This window comes from Phoca vitulina, unplaced genomic scaffold (assembly GCF_004348235.1).
Source record: "Phoca vitulina isolate PV1807 unplaced genomic scaffold, GSC_HSeal_1.0 scaffold50, whole genome shotgun sequence".
NCBI lineage: Eukaryota > Metazoa > Chordata > Mammalia > Carnivora > Phocidae > Phoca > Phoca vitulina.
Window position 1 is genome coordinate 3,359,181 of NW_022589753.1, and position 18,959 is coordinate 3,378,139.

Sequence of the window (18,959 nt, forward strand, 5' to 3'; positions counted from 1 at the left end):
TTTAGTGGAGTCTTTAGGGTTTTTTATGTATAGTATCCTATCATATGGAAATAATGAGAGTTTTATTTCTTCCTTACCAATTTAGATTCCTTTTATTTATTTTTTTCTTTTCTGATTGCTGTGGCTAGGACTTCCAGTACTGTGTTGAATAAAAGTGGTGAGAATGGACATCCTTGTCTTGTTCCTAATCTTAGGGGGAAAGCTCTCAGTTTTTCACCATTGAGTATGATGTTAGCTGTGCATTTTTCATATATGGCCTTTATTATGTGGAGATATGTTTCCTCTAAACCTCTTCCCTTTATTTTTGAATAGTATTTTTGCTGGTATAGAATTATGGTTTGTAGTTTTTTTCTTTCAGCACTTTGTAATTTCTTGCTTGCTCTCTCTCTCTCTCTTTCTTTCTTTTCTTTCTTTCTTTTTAGCACTTTGTAATTTCTTGTAGTGTCCTTGTCTGGCTTTGGTATCAGGATAATGCTGACTCACGAAGTGAGGTTGGAAGTATTCCTCCTCTTCTGTTTTTGGGAGCAGGTTGAGAAGGATTGGTTTAGTTCTCTAAATGTTTGGTAGAATTTACCAGTGAAGCCATCTGGTCCTGGACTTCCCTTTGTTGAGAGGTTTTTGATGACTCATTCTGTCTCCATACTAGTAACTGATCTGTTCAAATTTTCTATTTCTTCATGATCCAGTCTTATATCTCTCTAGCTTATATGTTTCCTCTAGGTTGCATTTCTTCTAGGTTGTCCAATTTATTGTTCATTGTCTCTTATGATCCTTTATATCTCTGTAATTTGAATTGTAATGTTTCTTTAATTTATGATTTTGAGTCCTCTTTTTTTTTTTCTTGTTAACTCTAAAGAGTTGTCTATTTGTTTATCTTTTTAAAAATCCAGCAATTTTCATTGATGTATTGTCTTTTTAGTCTGTCCTTTATTTCCACTCAGATCTTTGTTATTTCCTTCCTCCCACTAACTTTGGGCTTAGTTTTTTCTTCTTTTTCTAGTTCCTTGAGGTGCAAAGGTAGGTTGGTTGTTTGAGATCTTTCTTTTTTCTTTTACTGTAAACATTTTTCACCATAAATTTATCTTTTAAAACTGCTTTTGCTATACTCGATAATTTTTTTGCTATGTTGCTTTTCCATATCATTTGTCTTCAGGTATTTTTTTTATTTCTCCTTTGATTTGTTGGTTGTTCAGAAGCATGTTGTTTTATCTTCACATAATTGTAGAATTTTTGGTTTTCTTCTTGTAATTGATTTTTAGTTTCACATCCTTGTGGTCAGAAAAGATGCTTGATATGATTTCAATTTTTTAAATTTATTAAGACTTGTTTTGTGGCCTAACATATGATTTATGTTGGAGAATTTTCCATGTGTGCTTGAGAAGAATGTGTTTCCTGCTGCTGTTGGATGGAATGTTCTGTAGATGTCTGTCAGGTACATCTGGTCTAACACGTAGGGTAAGTCCGATCTTAAGGCACTTTAAAAAAGATACTGTTCTAAGTCTTCTGCTTTCATAGTTTTTGTTGGTCAGCTATCAGTCTTATTGATGCTACTTAAAAGTAATCTTTTTTTACTCTCTGGCAGCTTTTAATGTTTTTGTCTTTCCTCAGTAGTTTCTGTGGTGCACCTGAGTATAGTTTTCTTTTTCTTTTTCTATCTGGGTTTCATGGGGCTTTTTGAATCTATAGTTTGATATCTTTTATTGGTTTGGGGAAATTCTTTGTCATCATTTCTTAGGAATTATTTCTGCCTCATTCACTATCTCCAGGGTTTCAGTGCCAGATACGTAGGGCTTCGTAACATCCTCTGTGTTGTTCTTTTTTTTTTTTTTTTTTTTTAAGATTTTATTTGACAGAGAGCACAAGCAGAAGGAGAGAGAAGGAGAAGCAGGCTCCCCGCCGAGCAAGGAGCCCGACGTGGGACTCGATCCCAGGACCCCGGGATCATGACCCGGGCCGAAGGCAGCCGCTTAACCGACTGAGCCACCCAGGCATCCCCCTCTGTGTTGTTCTATCTTCTAGTCTCCCTCCTCATATTTTTGTGTATCTTTGTTTCTTTCTGGATTTTTTTTCTGATATAGCTTCTGTTTCTATAATTTTCATCTATATGTCTTTCCATTTTATTCTTAATTATTTTGTTATTGACTATTTTTGTTTCTAGAATTATATGATTCTTTTTCAAATTTTCTGTGGCCTTCCTTACTCCCCACCCTAGTTTCTGGTTTTCTGCCAAAGTTCTCAGTCTTTTTGAATAATCTTTAGGTACACAGTATTTATAGTTACTTTAAAGTATTTGTTTAATAACTTTGCCATCTGGAGGTCCTAGGACCCTGTTACTTGGGGCTACCTCTGCTGGTCCTCATGTTTTCATAGATTCGTCCAAGTCTATGGATTGCACTTTAAGTATTGCTTTGGTTGCATCTTACAGGGTTTTGTATGTATACATATTCACTTAAATATTTAGTCTTTTCCAACTTTTTATATCCTGCAAAGGAACATATTTTAGTTTCCAAGTAAAGGGAAAGTTTGAAGCTAACTTTGTGGCTGATTTCTAAATTTATTGTGAGAACAGGGTATCTATTATGTTATTCTTTTGAATGCTTTTGTTTGTTTTTGCTTTTGTGAGTTAAGATTTTCTCTTTTATTATTCAGAAATAACCTCACAGTGTTTGTAAATTTGTCTTCTTTGGTATTCTGTGGACTCTTTAAATGTGTGGTTGTCTGTTTTTATTTTGGGAAAGTTCTTGGATGTTATTCAATTCTTGCTACCCCACTATTTTTTTTTTTTTTTTATAATTTTTGGAATTCTTATTGGGTAGATATTGGAATGTCTGCATCTCTCTTTCATACCTCAACTTTTACTTGTATACATTTTATCATTTCATTCCTTTGTGATATTCTGTATCATATCACCCAAGGAATAGTTCCTCCTGCAGACAGCTACCCCCTTGAGCTTCAGGCTTATGACGATAGTGCCAGTAGTGGATGCTTAAGGTTCTAGCCTACATTGTTTCTCAGTAATCAACCGTTTGGTTGTTGACCTCCAGTACTTACTTCTTACCTCTGTATTTGAGATAATACTTTTCATATCCTTCCCCCCACCCCCCGCATTTTCTATCTATGAAGCAAGTCGGTGTATGTTAAAATCTTGTAACAGTGTGTGATACGACATTCTCAAAGAGAACCAGTCTAAATTTCTATTTTCTGTGATGGCCTGGGGAGAATTAAGGAAAGAGTGAAGCCAAGTAGAAAATAGGCAAACCCCTTCTTTGGAATTTGGGAAGCAAAGAGTGGGTCCCTGAGTTTCCAATATTTTCTGGGTCAGAGCTTTCTGAGTCAGGCAAAATGACAGAATGACTACCAACTATTTAGAGATCTTGGAATCATTGTTGGTATACTGGAATTCCCAGCTAGCCATGGACCTAGGATTGCCCCTTTAGTATATAGGCCAGAGCAGACAAGCACAACCATATGGGGCATAATCACAGCTAGGCCCTGAATAGTTTGGATGGAGCAGTTGGATTTCCCAGCTACTTAACTGTGGAGGCTGGCTTTGGTCATTTTCACCCCGTCACAATAACCCAACCTACATTTTACCAATCCCATGTTTTGGATCCCACTTACCTGTATTTTGGCAAGAATTTATTGTACTTTTAAAAAGGCATGTAAGCATAAATTACAGATAAAGCTTGTTTTGTCAAATAGCAATTTTCAGTCCTATGCAACTCACTGCTCTTCCTCCCCAGTGAGCTGACAAACTCTCCCAACAGAGTCTCCCTTTGCCTCTCTCCACCCCCCGACCTCAACATAAATACACACACACACGCACGCACGCACAAGCATGCACAAATATGTATATACTTATTCCTAAAGATATAATCATAAATAAGCCAGTGTTTCTTTTTTTTCACATAAATGCCATTACACAGTATGTATCATTTGGCAACATGTTTCTAATTTAACTTAAAATGGACTGCAAATATCTAAAATTCTGGTTCATCTGTTATGTTTACAAAATTGATTATCATATACCACATTTTATTCATTCTTCACCTTCCCTTCTATTCCTAACTCCTATCTGGGTACTTTTGAATTTTTGCCACTCAAAACAGTGCTGCAAAAACATCTTTAGATTTGGCTCCTTATGCACATGGAGCAAATGTTTCTCTGGGGATTGATTTTTTTCCCCCCCTAGAGTTAATTTGAAAATACAAGAGATTTTTTTACTCATGCCTTTTGTCTACCTGAAATGTATGCCCTCATTGGCACTTAAATTTCTCTATTAGCACATCTGCAAGAAAGTAGGCTGTGACTAACACCACTTGTTCTCATGAGTACGTAGTCCTGTATTCATCTTGGGTTAATTAATTACCTCTCTATGTTGATTTCCTGGTGTTTCTATTACGAAGCTTTTCATAGTACAGATTATTTTTAAATTGTTCCAGTTATAATATCTAGAAAAGATGCTCTTTCTTTTCCTTTATAGAGCTAATTGCCAAATCACATTTGAAAATGTTAGATGCTTTTGTCAAGATGGTAGGTGATGTTGGGGCGCCTGGATGGCTTGGTCGGTTAAGTGTTTGCCTCTGGCTCAGGGCCTGATTTCAGGGTCTTGGGATCAAGCCCCACATTGGGCTCCCTGCTCAGTGGGGAGTCTGCTTGTCCTTCTCCCTCTGCCTCTCCTCCTGCTTTTTCTCTCTCATATAAATAAATAAAATCTTAAAAAAAGAAACATGGTAGGTGGTGCTAAAGTGTAACCCTGTTGATGCCTGTTTCCACTCCTCTTTGAAGGGTCAGTGTGCTTAGGTTTTCTTTTCCTCTTTTCATTGCATATTTGTCTATTCTCATATAGCCTAGTCTTTGGCAATACACTTGCATATTCTCTCCTTCTTAAATATTATGTTACTAGACTGAATTTCATTTACACATTAATTCAAGATTATTTTTCTTCTTGTTCCCAAAGTTGGAACAAGTATAGCAGAAATCCCAAAGAGAGAGGTCCAGGTTTGTATTTTTTCACTAACTAGTTCTGTGACCTTTGGCAAGACTTGGGACATTTATTTAAGTAATCTATAAAAAGAGAAGGCTTGAATAAATGATCTTCAGGCTTTCCTCCAGAAACTTCCTTGACCAGGTTCACATGTGTAATTTCATAAACAGTGAGGAACTTGAAATTATTTATTGCCTTTGATATAAGCACTGATGCTTATTTATGCATATTAAGATTTTGAACAATAAACATACAGAATAGATTGTAAGATACTGAAAGCATATGTTTTGTTTTACAGGTGTTTGTTTTGTCTTGCTGTTTTAAAATTAAATCAAAATGCCCATAAGACCAGATCTCCAGGTATGTAGTCCTAGACCAAAAGGAAGGAAGTATTTTAATTCCTAAAATCACTTTTGTTTGTTTATAGGTGTTAAGTGCTATATTTTTAGGAAAAATGAAGCTTACTTGTTTTTATGAAATGGTCAGGAGTGGAATAATTTAAAATGTTACTCTTTCATTTTTTCAGTAGGTTTCTTTTCAAAATCTGTTATTTATGAAGTATGAAAGATGCTGATTATTTTCATATGCCTTTTACATTGAAAAGAATTATGCAGTCATTCATGTATAATTTATGCCTGGATATTTTTATGTCAGGGCATTTTGGTAAGAAGTTTTAATATCTATCTAACATGTATGCAATTTACCACCAAATCTGGTGATCAGATTATAGTATAAAAATTCCTTATTAGTGATGTTATACTTTAGTAGTAAGAATGGTGGATTTTGTAAAGGTTATAAATGTATAATATAAATTATATATGTAAATCTTAAATTATATTGATATAGTTTCCAATCAGTGCTTTTGTCTGTCTGTATGCGTTTTTTTAAAAACTATTTAAACCTCATTAAGAAATTGATATTCAGATGTGTTAGGGTTTTATCCACGGTGTTAAATATTAGTTACTATTAAGTTTATTTCTTTCATTAATAGGTTTCTTTTTTGAACTCGACATAATGATAACTTTATAATAAAGGATATGAAGTGGAAAATTAGTAGAATGTATATATATATTTTTAATGCAGAATCTTGCTATTATGAAAGAAGTTTGATCTCTATCTCTCTTTCTCCAAATTTAATAGTGGACAGCTTTTTTTTTTTTTAAGTAAGTGAATTGATATAAGCTCTTTTGAGAATTTTCATGTGACAATTCTTGAATTACTGGATTGCATACAGTGACTAATTTTGGTTTTGATTCAATCTCTGTGCCATTACTGTATTTCTGTAGCAGTTGGAAAAATGCATTGATGATGCTTTAAGGAAAAATGATTTCAAGCCTTTGAAAACACTTTTACAAATTGATATTTGTGAAGATGTGAAGATTAAATGCAGCAAGCAGTTTTTCCACAAGTTGGATGACCTTGTATGCAGGGTAAATACTCCTTTTTGTTGAATGATTGTTAAAATTATCGGATAGCACTCTTTTTAGGAAGAAGTACTCCTTTGGAAGAAATGAATAAAAAGGCTTTGGCAAACTTGCTTATAATTATATGAATAAGTGCTAATTTTTTAAAAAATCTGAGGAGTCCCAAATGACATATTAGACTACTGTTTTCTAAATACAATATACAAAAAGCTATGTTTACATAGCATTACCATTACTAAGTGTTGCCTAAACTGAGGAAAAACAGTTTACCTGTTTGAAGTTTGAAAAACTTTTTAAAAAACCTATCAGCATATTTATGTTATGGGGATAGTGCTTGGTGCTTTCAAAAATAAAACAAACAAAAATTATCCAAAATCCTGGACTCGATTTATTATATGTAGGGCATTTTTATGCAGGAGAAAAAGTGATTATTGACCATCTCCCCCAGTATCTGAGATTTGTTATGAATCTAAAAGATTGAGTAAACATTTTTTATTTCCATTAGTTAAATGTATAGAGCTGTTTAGAATGGAAGGTAACTGATTCATTGTACCATCATCTAAAGTTTCTTGAATTTACACAAATCTGCATTTTTGTACTGGATTTGTCATTCACGGGCTGGTGGCTTTAGGCCTTGTTTTTCTAAAGCGCACTTCCGTACTTTGCAATATGGAGATGGTGGTAGGAGCTAACTTTCAGGATTTGTGAGGATTACAAAATTCCTAGCACAGTGCCAGTTCCACGCTATTTTGTATTTACAGATGTTTAAATGTATACTTTTTGTTTTAGGAGCTTAATAAAAAGGATATCCAAGCAGTTTCAACCATTTTGGTTTCTTTTGGAAGATGTGGCAAAAATATCACTATATTGGGGCAAGCTGGACTTATAAATATGATAAAACAAGGACTGGTCCAAAAGATAAGTACAGAATATGTAATATTTATGTGAGGGGAAATAGTATTCAAGGTGTGTTTTCTAATAAAATGTTCAAACAGTTGAAATATGAATTTGGGGACTTTACATAAAGGTTTAGGTAAAATAAATAGTTTTGTAACCTGAGCTCTGTGTTACAAAGATAAAGATCAAAAGGACACCGTACGCACCAGGCTCCTTGATGATCATGTGAATTTAAGGTCACAAGACTCCCTGAGGCCTTTACTTTATTTTCTCATCTATTTACTGTCTAACTTTGTTTTGCTTTTTATATTGTTTATTATCTAATTCCCATGCTAGAATGTGGGATATTGATTTTTATTTTGTTTTATTCATTTCTGTATACCTAGCGGTAAGAACAGTACCTAGGATGTAGTATATTCTCAAATATAAGAATTAATTAAAGTAAAATAACACCGAAACTTTTCAAATAGTAATAATGCCAAAAGAGTCTAATTTATGATGATAATTTATTTTCATCTATTAATGAATCTACCTGAACTAGGAATTTGAAAGGGGAAATCAAGGTCTTCTGCCTAGAATTAGGATTAGTTCATCCATTCCCATCTAAAGAATGTTAAAATATAGTGAGTTACCAAAAAATGAAAACAACAAAGATGTTTAAAAACATAAAACTTTTCATATAATACTGGAATTTTTATTTTTAATGTTTCTTTATTCCTAGGTTTACTGTTTATGCAAGATAAGTACATTCTTAAAATTATTAAAATTGCATTCAAAGTAACTAATATACATTTCTTTTTTTTACATGGTTGCCTGGTTTGAAAAATCAAAGAAGATTATTCTCAGTCGAGGAAATTCAAAAGATGAGGCAGTTACAAATATGATAGAAGACTTATTTGATCTTCTGATGGTAAAAATCACATTGGTTAACCAATCTTACAAGCATGTGTTTATTTAAAATACAATTTGTGTTCTATATGTCCAGGGCCTAAAAGTCACTAACAGATTGGTTAGTGGCTTGATTGGATTAGTCTGTTCAGATTGTATAAAGCACTTATCCTGATTAATACAATTAAATAGTTAATAAATAAAAGTTAATTATATGGTGAATTCAAATGTGATCTGTTACTTTAATACTATTTTAATATTTACTACTGTATCAATACAACATAATGGTTTATAATACAAGATAATAAATTACAAATTAAATATTCACTTTTTTTCAGGTCATATATGACATCAATGATGAAGGTATAATAAATATTTTATTTCTTTTAAAACAATAATTTGCTATTAGGGTTTTAGTATGACTTTGCAATCCTCAGAGTATTGTCCTAATATTAGGAATCTAACTATTTAATTTAGGGATCAACAACCTTTTTCTGTAAAGGACCAAATAGTAAACATTTTAAGCTTTATATTAGGGCCAAGCAAAAGAAATCAAGGATATTATATAGGTACTTATATAACAAAAAGAAAACAGATTTCCACAGATATCTTATTGATACAATTCAAGATACTACAATAATTGAATACAGTGTTTTTGTAATATAGGTCAACTAATGAGAAAGCACTCTTTTGAGAGGATGACATTTCATTTAATTAAGGCTCAGAGTTGGTTTGCTCTTATCAGAATTGATTGCAAATGTTCATTTTTTATGCTTATCTGTAATGAGATTTTATGTAAATTGCATTAGAAAATGTCTTTTCATGCAGATAATGCCAAATACTGGTATCAATTCATGAGCATGATTTTTAATTGAGCATGTTCATCACTTGGAAAGCATTTATGGAATTATATTAGATTCTTAATATTGCCTTTTAGAATGTCATTGCATCGCAGATGAATCACTTTCAACTGAAGGCTAGGTGGAAGCCCTCAGCTGAACATTTAAATGGATTTTGAAATATGGAAATTTCCTTTGTACTTCATCAGTGTCCAGAAATGCTGCTGGACCTGTAATTGGAGCTTAGAAAAACGTACTCCTATAAATTTGGGTGGGAATGGAGATGTCACTCCTTGTTTTAATTTTTGACAGCCTGGGAAATGTATAAAACAGTTTGGCATTACTTGTGATTCAGATAACCTTACTTTCATTGAAATGACTTCAGTGAAGTTTCTCATATAAGAATGATTTTTGCCTTGTAATTTTGGGTTGAATTCATTAAGAAACATCAACTCTGTAGCCCATGCTAATTACTGAAGCCATTCAGTGGTATCTGATATTGGTTAAGTTCATGAGAGTAGAATGAAATTCACTTTGATACTGCTGGTTCAGTCATTCAGATATTTCCGTAGAGTACCTCCTGATGAATAATAGAGCCATACAAAATGGGCAATGGTGTGGATTTGGTTTGTGGGCCATAATTTGCCAACTCTTGATCTAATGAGACAGAATTTTCAATATGTAGAACACATAACAACTCATCCTCACTTATGAATGGTCATTGTTTTGTGCCAAGCAAGTAGTCCAACAAATTATTTTATTTCTGTTGGTTGAAGAAGAATTACCTGGGATTGGTCACTGAGGCTGGTGAATTGTTTATAAATAAAGGAACAGTTTGCCTTCAAAGCCAAAAAGTTTTAAAAGCTCAATTGCTATTTACTTCAATAGTAGTTAATGCTACCTTTTCATTGATTGCTTTATAGTTAACATATAATCTAGCTTAAATTCTTAAGTTTTTAGGGAAGAAAACAATCCTAAAGCACCAGTGAATATGAAGTAATCCAAGTGTGTTTTTAAGTAAATAACTATATCTTTCTACCTAATTGAGTAATTTTATTCTTTTTTTTTTACCTTCAGTGTAGTCACTTTGGAAAGTTGTATATTTTCTGTTGTAGTATTGCCATTATTTAAAATTATTTTTTAAATTTGCATTATGAAATAGCATGTGGCAAATTCCTCTAAATATATTTAGTATTGATAAAGCCTTGTCTTTTGAGAATAGGGTTAACTTAGGAAAAAGCTCAAGATATTTATTTATTTTTATTTTTATTTTTTTTTTTTTATTTTTTTTTTAAGATTTTATTTATTTGTCAGAGAGAGAGTGAGTGTACAAGGGGGAGGCGGCAGGCAGAGGCAGAGGGAGAAGCAGATTCCCAGCTGAGCAGGGAGCCCGATGCGGAACTCGATCCCAGAACTCTGGGATCATGACCTGAACTGAAGGCAGATGCTTAACCTACTGAGCCACCGAGGCGTCCTGGGAGCAGTTTATTCTTAAAATATCAATTTATAAGTACCAGGTGAAAACCAGAATATTGGCAAGTGAACAGTAGCTAAGACTTTAGATGGAAGTTTGTGAAGGAGATAAATAGTAAGCTAGTGAAAAGCTCAAGATATTTAGATCTTTATATCGAGGAGTGTTTACAGCCGTTATGGAACTTTCGATATATGACTAAATTAATGAGGCCGGTTTTCATAAGAACTTAACGATAGAAATTTCCACTTTTGAACTATGTTTATTTCATCTGAAAAAGTCCTACCTTAGGACTTAAAGGAGAAGCTGAATCTGAAGTTATGCCTTTGCCAGAGTTAAGATGAGTCAAATCTGTTGAAAGGTATTTTTTCAAAGGCACATAGCTAGTTAGTGGGAGAACTAGGACTGGATTTCATGTTTCCTGCTGCCCAAGACCAGTCAGTGGGCCTTTTCTGAACTAGTACATTCTTTCATTAACTCATATAAGATTGCCATTTAAAAGAATTTAAAATACACATTTATTAATGATTTAACACTTTCAGGTAAAAGGCAAGTAGTGGAAAGTTTCGTGCCTCGAATCTGTGTCCTGGTTATTGACGCAAGAGTGAATATTTGTATTCAGCAGGAGGTAAAGTCATTTGTTAGATTTTCTTTTAAACCTAAAAATGAGAGAGTGAAGCAAATTTAGTAGCAGTTCATCAAAATGAATAATTATATTTTCTTGGTACTAAATTAATTATGTAGTGTATTTCTGTTGTCTTAATTCATTGTCTGATGTGATAAATAAATGTTACCCAAATATTTACTGAAAATTCATAGCTATTTGTGTTTATGTATGCATATAACTCGTATGAAAATAAATTATACCATCCAGATATTAGGAGTTCTCAGTATTTAAATGCTAAAAATAACTTGTATTAGTATATGTATGTGTGTACATATATATAACCATAAGAATATATATTAATCAGGTAATAATTTTTGTTTTAGTTATTATAATAGAGTAATAATCATATGTTTTATTGCAAAGAGTATAACTGGAATCATGTTATATTTAATTCTTGATATCCTTTGTTTCATGTTTTTTTGTATTCACTATATTATACTTTATATTCTTTCCTCCACCCTTTTCAATTCCCTGCATAAAATGCTGTGCTTAAGAAAAAAAAATAGGCTTCTAAGTTTGTATACCTAGAATAGTTCTCTAAATACTTAATGTTTCACTGAGTATATGAAGTTAATGGATTATCTTTTTTTCTTTTCTAGACTCTAAAAAAAATGAATGCTATGCTTGACAAAATGCCTCAAGAAGCCAGGAAAATACTCTCTAACCAAGAAATGTTAATTCTCATGTAATAATTTATACTATATTGCTTTAATTAGTGGTTCTGGTCAAGAATTTAAAGGATATTTTATAAGGCTGTAAGACAACCATGAGTTGCATTAATAATTAAAACTGATAAACTGTTGTAGATTTCTAATATAATTTATGGCTATATTTTCTGCAAAAGTCTGTGATACTAGCCAATTGTAAATTTTAGGAAGTCTTTTCCCCCCAAATATGTGGGTTTTTTATTTAATTGGTACTAGTTTGGTATGTAATCTATTATTTTGATTTACAGGAGTAGTATGGGAGAAAGGATTTTAGATGCTGGAGGTAAGTATGCTTTCTCAAAATGTTCATATTTGAAATTATTCCAAATTTATTAATAGAAAATATTATCTCTTTAGTAAAAATAATATTAACATTGTAATGTAGTGAGATTATGTGAGGAAATTATAAATTATGTACAATCAAGCAATTTTTAATTACTAATAGGTGATTAAATGATCTATATCTGTGAGACTAAAATAATAATTAAACATGACAGTAGGAGTCTTCAAATATAAATTGTGCCTAATGGTAGATTTATGAATAATAACTTAATTTTCTAACATTTGAATTACTTTCCCTAAGAAATTCCTCAAATGGTGTTTCATGAATTTGGAGGTTTAATATTTTGGGGACTTACAGATTTGTTTTTAAACAATGTGTTTATTAAAAGAACTCAATCTTTTCTAAGTTTCATATGAGAAAATTTTGATGTAGTGATTTACATCTAGAACAAACCACTGGTTAAAATACTTTGGAATAACTATAACCATCATATAAAAGTAAAAGTTTCTGTGATTTATGGACTATCCTGTGAGTTATTTTGCAATTCACAACTCTAATAATGGAATGGCATAGTCTTTGAATTATTTAGGAGTTTCTTTCAAATATCCTTTTAAAAAAAAAAAGTTTTACTCCTTTCTTCTATTAGTAAACTTGTTATTTGGGCTGTATTCATTTCTGAGCTGATGAGATCTTTCTAATCCATATGAACAAAATGGCAAAAGATGAGTGAATGACACTAATATTTTCTTCTTTCTCTTGCTTGTTCTAATTCCTTATAAACAATGACTTTTATAAACTTATTTTTCATAATTTCCAATAATACATTAACAATTTTTTTTTAAGATTATGACTTACAAGTAGGTATCGTAGAAGCACTATGTAGAATGACTACAGAAAAACAAAGACAAGAACTGGCATGTCAGTGGTTTTCAATGGATTTTATTGCTAATGCATTTAAAGGAATTAAAGACTCTGAATTTGAAACAGTAAGTAGTATAAAAATAACAAAATAACAAGAGGTTTTTTTATTACTATGCTTTTTAAAAGTCTCTTTTTTTTAAAATTAGGATTGCAGAGTATTTCTCAACCTTGTAAATGGCATGCTTGGAGACAAGAGAAGGTAAACTTAATACAGTAGTCAACCATTTACTCATAAAGAACTAGCTCAACAGGGAGAACACAGTGTTGAACCTTTAAAATTTATTTTGTCTTTTGGGATGTAAAATGCACAGGGATATTTAAAACAGTATCTTATTGTAACACCATGTAATAACTTACTACACTGGTAGACTGAAATAATCTCCCACTTGTCTTATTTTACTTTGTACTTTTTAGCAGAATTTTGAGGAATAATAAAAATCTCGTATAAATACTATTTGAGCTACCTCCTTCATCCACATACTGGAATAAAAATATATAGCAAACAAATTATCTTTTTTTTATAATTAATGCACTGTAATGCTAACCTCTTTCTGAGGTTATTTAATCTCAGGAATGGGCATGAATGAAAGGTAATTATCACTTTTGATAGTAACAGAGCAGTGTTTGCAGTTCATTGCCTGGCACCATATTATAGATGCTCAGGACATCTTTATTGGATGAATGAGTTCACGTTTACTTTACTTACTAAGGAAACAAAGACAGGGTGAGGGTTGAGTGCAGGGACTCATGTTATTTAGATTTGAATCATAGGTTCCCCTCTTCCTATTCTAATGTTGGGCAAATTATTAAACTTACTTGCTTCAGTTTCCTTAGCTGTAAAGTAGGAATATTAATAGTATCTACCTCATATGTTTGTTGTAGAAATTAAATGAGATGATTATATATTAAGTGCTTATAATAAAAAATATCTGACCAAGAAATCGTTCGGCAAATTCAGTCATTTTTATTAGCTGTATTATTCATTCCTACTCTTCTTTTCCCATGTAAATCCTATGGGAGCTTCCACTATCTTAATAGTATAAGCTAAATTAGGAATTTCTACTCCTAGTCAATAGCATAAAAAGTAAATTGGTATAGTCACTGTAGTCAGAATGGGAGGTTGAGTAGTATCCTCAAAATAATATACATTTTCTATAGAAACAAATTTCCATTAAACTCTTATTTTAGTTTAGAAGGAGATATGACTTTATTTAAATCATTAGGACCACAGCCTGATTTCCTTTTGATCCTAGACATGATTTCTATGGCTAGTCAAGATTACAGTGTGAAGGCTTATTAATATTTTTTAATGCAAACTACTTTTTATTTCAGGGTCTTTACATTTCCTTGTATATCAGCATTTCTTGATAAATATGAGGTAAGTTTTAACTGTAACATGTTTTAGTTATTGGATGAACTTTGATATATGGTCTAGTAAATTACAGGTTACAAGTTGACAAGAATGTTAAAAATAGTCATAACTTGATCACAAATATAGCTGGTCTAGTATTCTGTGAATAAGAGCCATTTTATGAAGTGACATTTTTGTAGCCAGGGGTAACTGAAATATAAAGCCTGCACTTCAGATTTTCTTTTTTTTCCTTTAAGTGAAGCCCATTGATTTACCACTCATTAATATATTCAAACTAATATTTTCAACCTTTATTTGTACTTGGAATATTTGTGATTTCTTGGAGCTAGCTAATTTCTGTGTAAGGTATTAAAGCAGCATTTCTTTTGATTGTTTCTAAATTGGTTTAAATGCTCTACTTGTCTTGTCCTCTTTTCTTTAAAAAAAAAACAAAAACGGGTGCCTGGGTGGCTCAGTCGTTAAGCGTCTGCCTTCGGCTCAGGTCATGATCCCAGAGTCCTGGGATCGAGCCCCGCGTCGGGCTCTCTGCTCAGCAGAAAGCCTGCTTCTCCCTCTCCCCCCGCTTGTGTTCCCTCTCTCGCTGTGTCTCTCTCTGTCAAATAAATAAAATCTTAAAACAAACAAACAAACAAACAAACTCAACCATGAGTATAACATAGTCGTGCTTTTCTATTGTCACTTTTAAAATCATAGTATATAAAAGTTTTTTATGTTTGTTTTATTAGTTGCAGATACCTTCAGATGAAAAACTTGAGGAATTTTGGATAGATTTTAATCTTGGGAGCCAGACTCTATCATTCTACATTGCTGGAGATAATGATGTAAGCTTTATTCTAGCTAACATTTTATGTTTGTATATGTGTCTATATAAAATGTTTTAATTTAAGAATGTGGATTTTTGTATGTTTATTTTTCCAGCTCTTTTAATAGAATTCAATATTAACCCTATAGTTTTGAATAGCATGGTAACCCATTCAGTTAATTACAAATGAAGATTACTTCTGATGTTTTACTGCAACAGAAAAATTAATGCTAGATTTTAATACTAGTTTTTTTAACCTAAGATTTTTCAGAAATAAATTACATGTTAATGACATAACATTTAACATTCATATGAACATATGGACTGGAATCTAGAAAAGATACCAGTTATTCAAATGTGAAGGCACTCATTTAAAAATATTTTAACAAATACTGACGAGTGGTCTTAACCATTCATAAAATCTATTTAAAAATAGGTATTGATCAAGCTTCATGGTGGAATTAAATTTCTGCAAGGTAAAAAAATAAAAATAAAAAATAAAAATAGGTATTGATTCTTATGGTAGTATTTGGAAATGATTTAGTTCTTTATGTGCTATATTGTAACTATATTTAAACCTTCCAACCAGATGGTATGTTTTCTACTGACTTCTTTTTAACCTGAAGAGAATTCTTGAGCCATTGTTTCCAAATAGCTACCACTTAGTATTTAGTCCAAGGGCACACTGCGAGTCTGGACTGTAGAGTCACTTTGTAAAAATCCAACTAAGAGTTGATCTGCATTTACTAATCTCATTGTAGTTGCTGATATTTTAATGAGGATCTAGTCTTTTTAGTCTGTCTCTTGTAAAATCCCGCGTTTTGTTCCAGGTAAACTACAGATAGACATTAAACAAATGCCCCCGAGGATTTCCACATACCATTATTTCTTTTTATTTAAGAGCACCTTCATAGAATGCTTAATTAAAATTGAGTTCCAAATATTAGCACTACTCCTCAGGGTTACTGACAGTTTTTAATGGTGTATTTATTCCAGCAGGGTTTGTAGGAATATTTTTTAACTGGGCTTTCTTTAAAAATTAACTTTAATTTTGGAAGAAGAGGATAGAATAGGATCAGTGTAGTCCCTGCCTTCACTCAGTTTGGTCTAATGGATAATTCCAACAAGAAAATAAGCAACTATAGTATGATATATGGTAGGGATAGTATAAAATGCATTTATAAATGTTAAATGCCTGCCATATGCCAGAAACTAACCTAGAAATGCAGGGAGATTGCTCCAAAATATGTATTTAGAATCCTCTCTTTCCTGGATTTCTGTAGCAGTAGAATGTTGCCTGTATTCTTTCTGAATTTCCTAAAAGCCATTCTCCGTGGAGTGGCTGCTTAAAATCCTTCTTTTTGGGCGCCTGGGTGGCTCAGTCGTTAAGCGTCTGCCTTCAGCTCAGGTCATGATCTCAGGTTCCTGGGATCAAGCACCGCATCGGGCTCCCTGCTCAGCGGGAAGCCTGCTTCTCCCTCTCCCACTCCCCCTGCTTGTGTTCCTTCTCTTGCTATGTCTCTCTCTGTCAAATAAATAAATAAAATCTTTAAAAAAAATAAAAAAATAAAAAAATAAAATCCTTCTTTTGTCTCATTGTGTATGAAGGTTTTAATGATCTGGCCCCTAGCTATTTCTCTAACATCTCAGACCATTCTCTATGTTTACTATGTTCCAGCCACATTCATTTTTTTTCTGTCTTTAACAAAGATCCTGCGCATTTCAGATCTTTCTACTTGCTGGTTCTTCTGCCCAGAAACTTCCAGATCTTTGCATCTCAGTTTCTTCCCATTTAGATTTCACTATAAATATTGCTTCTTTATAGAGATCTTCTCTGGTAACTCAATCTAATGTTTAAAGTTGCCTCCCAACCATATGATCTTTGCAATAGGTGCAAAAAAAAGATTTGACAAAATGCAGCATCCTTTCTTGATTAAAACTCTTCACAGTGTAGGTACAAAGGGAACATACCTCAATATCATAAAAGCCATTTACAAAAAGCCCACTGTGAATATCATTTTCAATGGGGACAATCAGAGCTTTTCCCCTAAGGTCAGGAACAGGACAGGGATGTCACTCTCACCACTGTTGTTCAACATAGTACTAGAAGTCCTTGCCTCAGCAATCAGACAACAAAAAGAAATAAAACGCATCCAAATCAGCAGAGAAGTCAAACTTTCACTCTTCGCAGATGACATAATACTCTATGTGGAAAACCCAAAAGACTCCACCCCAGAATTGCTAGAACTCATATAGGAATTCAGCAAAGTGGCAGGATATAAAATCAATGCACAGGTATCAATTGCATCTTTATACACTCAGAAGAAAGAGAAATTAAGGAATCAGTCCCATTTACAATTGCACCCAAAACGGTAAGATACCTAGGAATAAACCTAACCAAAGAGGTCAAGGATTTGTACTCTGAAAATTATAGAACACTCACAAAAGAAATTGAGGAAGACACAAAGAAATGGAAAAACATTCCATGCTCATGGATTGGAAGAACAAATATTGTTAAAATGTCTTTGCTACCTAGAGCAGTCTATACATTCAATGCAATCCCTATGAAAATACCATTAACACTTTTCACAGAGCTGGAAAAAATAATCCTAAAATTTGTATGGAACCAGAAAAGACCCAAAATAGCCAAAGGAATGTTGAAAAAGCAAAGCAAAGCTGGTGGCATCACAATTCCGGACTTCAAGCTCTATTACAAAGCTGTCATCATCAAGACAGTATGGTACTGGCACAAAAACAGACACATAGATCAGTGGAACAGAAGAGAGAGCCCAGAAATGGACCCTCAACTCTATGGTCAACTAATCTTCGACAAAGCAGGAAATAATGTCCAATGGAAAAAAGACAGGCTCTTCAGCAAATGGTATTGGGAGAATTGGACAGCCACATGCAGAAGAATGAAACTGGACCATTTCCTTACACCACACACAAAAATAGACTCAAAATGGATGAAAGACCTAAACGTGAGACAGGAATCCATCAAAATCCTAGAGGAGAACACAGGCAGCAACCTCTTTGACCTCAGTCACAGCAACTTCTTGCTAGACCAGTCTCCAAAGGCAAGGGAAACAGGGAAAAATGAACTATTGGGGTTTCATCAAGATAAAAAGCTTTTGAGGAGGAGGAGCAAGATGGCAGAGGAGTAAGAGATCTAAAATTCGTCTGGTCCCAGGAATTAAGCTAGATAGGGATTAAATGATTCTGAATACCTACGAACTCAACAGGAGATCGAAGAAAAGAATAACAGCAACTCTCTGAACAGAAAAGCGACCACTTTCTGGAAGGTAGGACGTGCGGAGAATGAATCCGAGGTGATATTCGGGAAGATAGATGGCGGGGGAGGGGGCCTCTGTCAGCCACTAACGGCAAGTGATAGAGCCGCGGAGCACAAAATCGGAACTTTTAGAAGTCTGCTTCACTGAGGGACGTTGCTCCAGTGGCTAAGCGGGGGGTGGAACCCTCACTGGACAATGTAGTCTCAGGACCCTTGGGGTCACAGAAAGACCGGGGGTGCCTGAGTGCGGCAGAGCTCCCAGGGATCGGAGCAGGGAAGCCAGCTGCAGAGACGGAGCCGAGGCGCGGGCTCTCAGCTTGGGGTTGCCATAAACCGTGATCCGCGGCACAGTCGGGCCACTGCTCCTCCAGCAGGGACCCAGCAAGCGGCAGATCCGGGGAGACTCCCC

At 33.5% G+C, this 18,959-nt stretch overlaps 1 protein-coding gene across 1 annotated transcript in view; it reads left to right on the top strand.

Moving 5' to 3' along the window:
- Window positions 1-18,959, top strand: part of SYCP2 (synaptonemal complex protein 2) — an 81,088-nt gene that overhangs the window by 5,981 nt on the left and 56,148 nt on the right. Inside the window, 12 exon segments of the mRNA XM_032387645.1 lie at window positions 5,286-5,347; window positions 6,274-6,417; window positions 7,201-7,329; window positions 8,114-8,218; window positions 8,535-8,559; window positions 11,049-11,134; window positions 11,773-11,858; window positions 12,129-12,163; window positions 13,007-13,149; window positions 13,231-13,283; window positions 14,417-14,462; window positions 15,182-15,277. Coding sequence (XP_032243536.1) covers window positions 5,324-5,347; window positions 6,274-6,417; window positions 7,201-7,329; window positions 8,114-8,218; window positions 8,535-8,559; window positions 11,049-11,134; window positions 11,773-11,858; window positions 12,129-12,163; window positions 13,007-13,149; window positions 13,231-13,283; window positions 14,417-14,462; window positions 15,182-15,277 — 972 coding nt within the window. The 5' untranslated portion in view covers window positions 5,286-5,323.